Source organism: Lathyrus oleraceus, chromosome 6 (assembly GCF_024323335.1).
Source record: "Lathyrus oleraceus cultivar Zhongwan6 chromosome 6, CAAS_Psat_ZW6_1.0, whole genome shotgun sequence".
NCBI classification, from domain to species: Eukaryota; Viridiplantae; Streptophyta; class Magnoliopsida; order Fabales; family Fabaceae; genus Lathyrus; species Lathyrus oleraceus.
The window spans coordinates 331,330,801-331,333,649 of NC_066584.1; the positions used below are offsets into that span (position 1 = coordinate 331,330,801).

At 39.3% G+C, this 2,849-nt stretch overlaps 1 protein-coding gene across 1 annotated transcript; it reads left to right on the forward strand.

The window, feature by feature from the left end:
• Positions 1-362: 362 nt before the first annotated feature.
• Positions 363-2,219, forward strand: LOC127095498 (uncharacterized). Its single transcript, XM_051034178.1, has 2 exons — positions 363-1,040; positions 1,233-2,219. Exons 1-2 carry the CDS (start codon positions 363-365, stop codon positions 2,217-2,219), a joined length of 1,665 nt encoding a protein of 554 aa, XP_050890135.1.
• Positions 2,220-2,849: the final 630 nt, after the last annotated feature.

Genomic DNA, 2,849 nt, shown 5'->3' on the forward strand with positions numbered 1-2,849 from the left:
ATATTGACATTAGACATCACTTCATAAGAGATCTGGTAGAAGACAAAGTGATTACCTTGGAACATGTGGCAACTGAACTACAACTTGCTGACATATTTATAAAGGCTTTGGATGCTACTCAGTTTGAAAATTTAAGGGGCAAGTTGGGAATATGTCTTTCTGAGGAATTATAGCAACTAAGGATGTTAGGAATTTACTGTTTAATATTTCAAATTATTAAACAATTGAAAGTGTGCTCTGATTGGTCAACAGATAATAGTTATTTCACTTGCAACAAGCATTAATTCTTCCACTCTTTCAACTTCCATTCACGCAAGCATCCTCTCATAGAAATTTTTCATTTCGTCTCTAAGATACTCATCATGTCTCAACAATCCAACTCTTCTCCTTCCAAGAACATGCCTTATTCTCCTAGCGCTGAACCAAGCAACCCTAACAGAGAAGATCCTGTTGCTGACTCTGTGAATACCCCACATGCAAGAAGACCTAAAGAAACTGTATCAGGCTTCTCCTCATCCATCGTTCTTGAGGAACGAACCAAAGAAGGTTCTAGGTATGTTCACAATGCCATTGCCACTATAGTGACTGGAATACTGTCTGGAAATCATGAGGTCCCTGGGGTTTCCATTCCCTTAAACATTATTGAACCTGATAGTGTTGTTGATCAAGAAAATACTGAGTCTTTAGGAAAGAATATTTCTGATGATGTTGAGCAAACCGATGCCCATAAGGAGTCAAATGTTGACAAACCCTTAGATAATGTGGCTGGTGAGGAAGTTCATGTCACTCATGATGTCAGTGACAACCCTAACTGTGAGGCTGAAACAGTAGACTTGGAGGAATTTTCTGATAATGAGTTGTTGTCCTCTGTCCTCCCTAGCATAGCCAAAAGGGTTAGGACTAAGAGAGAAAAGAAAACTGTGGCTCAAAGGTCCCCCAGAAAGAAGATTGATGTTCCAACCTCTTCCAAGACAACGGTGGCAGTTGAGAGTTCCCTCAAGAGGAAAGTTCATGGTCCAACCAAATCTTGGAGCAAAGTGGTGCCCAAGAAAAAGAAGACCAAGTTTGTTGTTGTTGAGTCTGACTCAGATGTTCCTTGTAATGTCTCTGACATTCTGTCAAAGAAGAAGCCAACCACTAGCAAGCTTGCAGCTAGTGTCCCTGAGGTACCAATTGACAACATATCTTTTCATTTTGCTTCAAGTGTAAACAGGTCGAAATATGTTTATCAGAAGAGGCTGGCTTTGGAAAGGGAATTAGCTCAGAATATCCTAGACTGTAAGGATATTATGGATCTTATTCAAGAGGCTGGTTTAATGAAGACTGTGACTCAGTTTCCAAAGTGCTATGAGATGTTGGTAAAGGAATTTATTGTTAATTTGTCTGAAGAATGTGCTGATGGCAAGTCTAAGGAATTCAGGAAAGTGTATGTGAGAGGCAAGTGTGTAAATTTCTCTCCTTCAGTGATCAATAAGTATTTGGGAAGGCCTGATGAAGCTCAACCTGAGCTTGAAGTGACTGACAACAAAATCTGTCAAGTCATCACTGCTAATCAGGTAAGAAAGTGGCCTCTCAAAGGAAAATTGGTGGCAAGTAAACTGAGTGTCAAGTATGCAATGCTGCACAAGATTGGAGCTGCTAACTGGGTGCCCACCAATCATAAATCTACAGTTGCTGTAATGCTTGGAAAGTTTATATATGATGTTGGAACCAAAGCCAAATTTGACTATGGCTCCTATATTTTTGATCAAACTTTGAAGCATGCAGGAAGCTTCAGTGTGAAGGGTCCTATAGCCTTTCCTTCTCTCATCTGTGGTATTGTTTTGAATCAGTTTCCAAACATCTTAACTGAGAATGATTCTGTGAAGAAAAGCGACAGCCATATGTCTTTCAATCATAAGTTGTTCCTAGGTACCCATGTCTCTGACATTGTCATGACATCAGGTGAGACATCACGTGTAAGCAATCAGCCAGGTAAAGCTGCTGTCATTGCAATGCTCAAAGAAACCTGCAGGGAATTAGAGGCAAGGAAGCTGAACTTGGAAAAATTGATTAGCTATTTGGAGATGACTGAAGGTGATGTGCTAGCTGATGGTGGAGAATTTGGTGAAGTTGTTGATGTTGCAGAAGAAGCTGAAAGGCAAGGTGAAGAGGGAGAAGCAGATGCCAGTCCTGATGATGGCACATATGATGATGCTGACTCTGAGTCAGATGACTAGAACATTTCTTGTGTTTCTGATAATTGCTTGTATTTTTATTTTGGTCTGTAATATTAAGTGTTGCTTTGGCAACATTTTTGACAAAAAGGGGGAGTAACACTTGTACCCCAGGACAACAGATTTCTTTGAAGTTGAAGGTCCTCTAAACAAGAGGTTATGTTGTTGTTTGCTCTCTGCTTGATCTTCTCTTGTGCTGCTGTTGTTTGAAGTTTAACTTCTATGTTTGCTAAGTGTATTAGCTAATTTGATTCTCTTCTTGGATGTGTGTTTTCTGCTGCTGTGAACTCTGTTGTGATGCCAAGTTATTTTAGCCAAAAATTTGCCAAAGGGGGAGTTTGTAGATGTTTTTGATTGGCTGCATTTTATGTTAAAACACTTACTGTACTTAGATGTCTTGAATGATGCCATGACATGCTTAAGTAGTATGCTGCAGGATTAGCTAATACATGATTTACTGGATGTCAAACTGAATGTTATGACATTCATTCATGACAGCATTTTCTGGATGTCAAACTGAATGTTATGACATTCATCCCTAACAGTAGATGCTAAAGTATAGGCTAATTTTTCTGTTATGTTTCAGTATTTATCTCAGGCTGATTTTCAGGAAACTAACAACTGTGCTAAAAT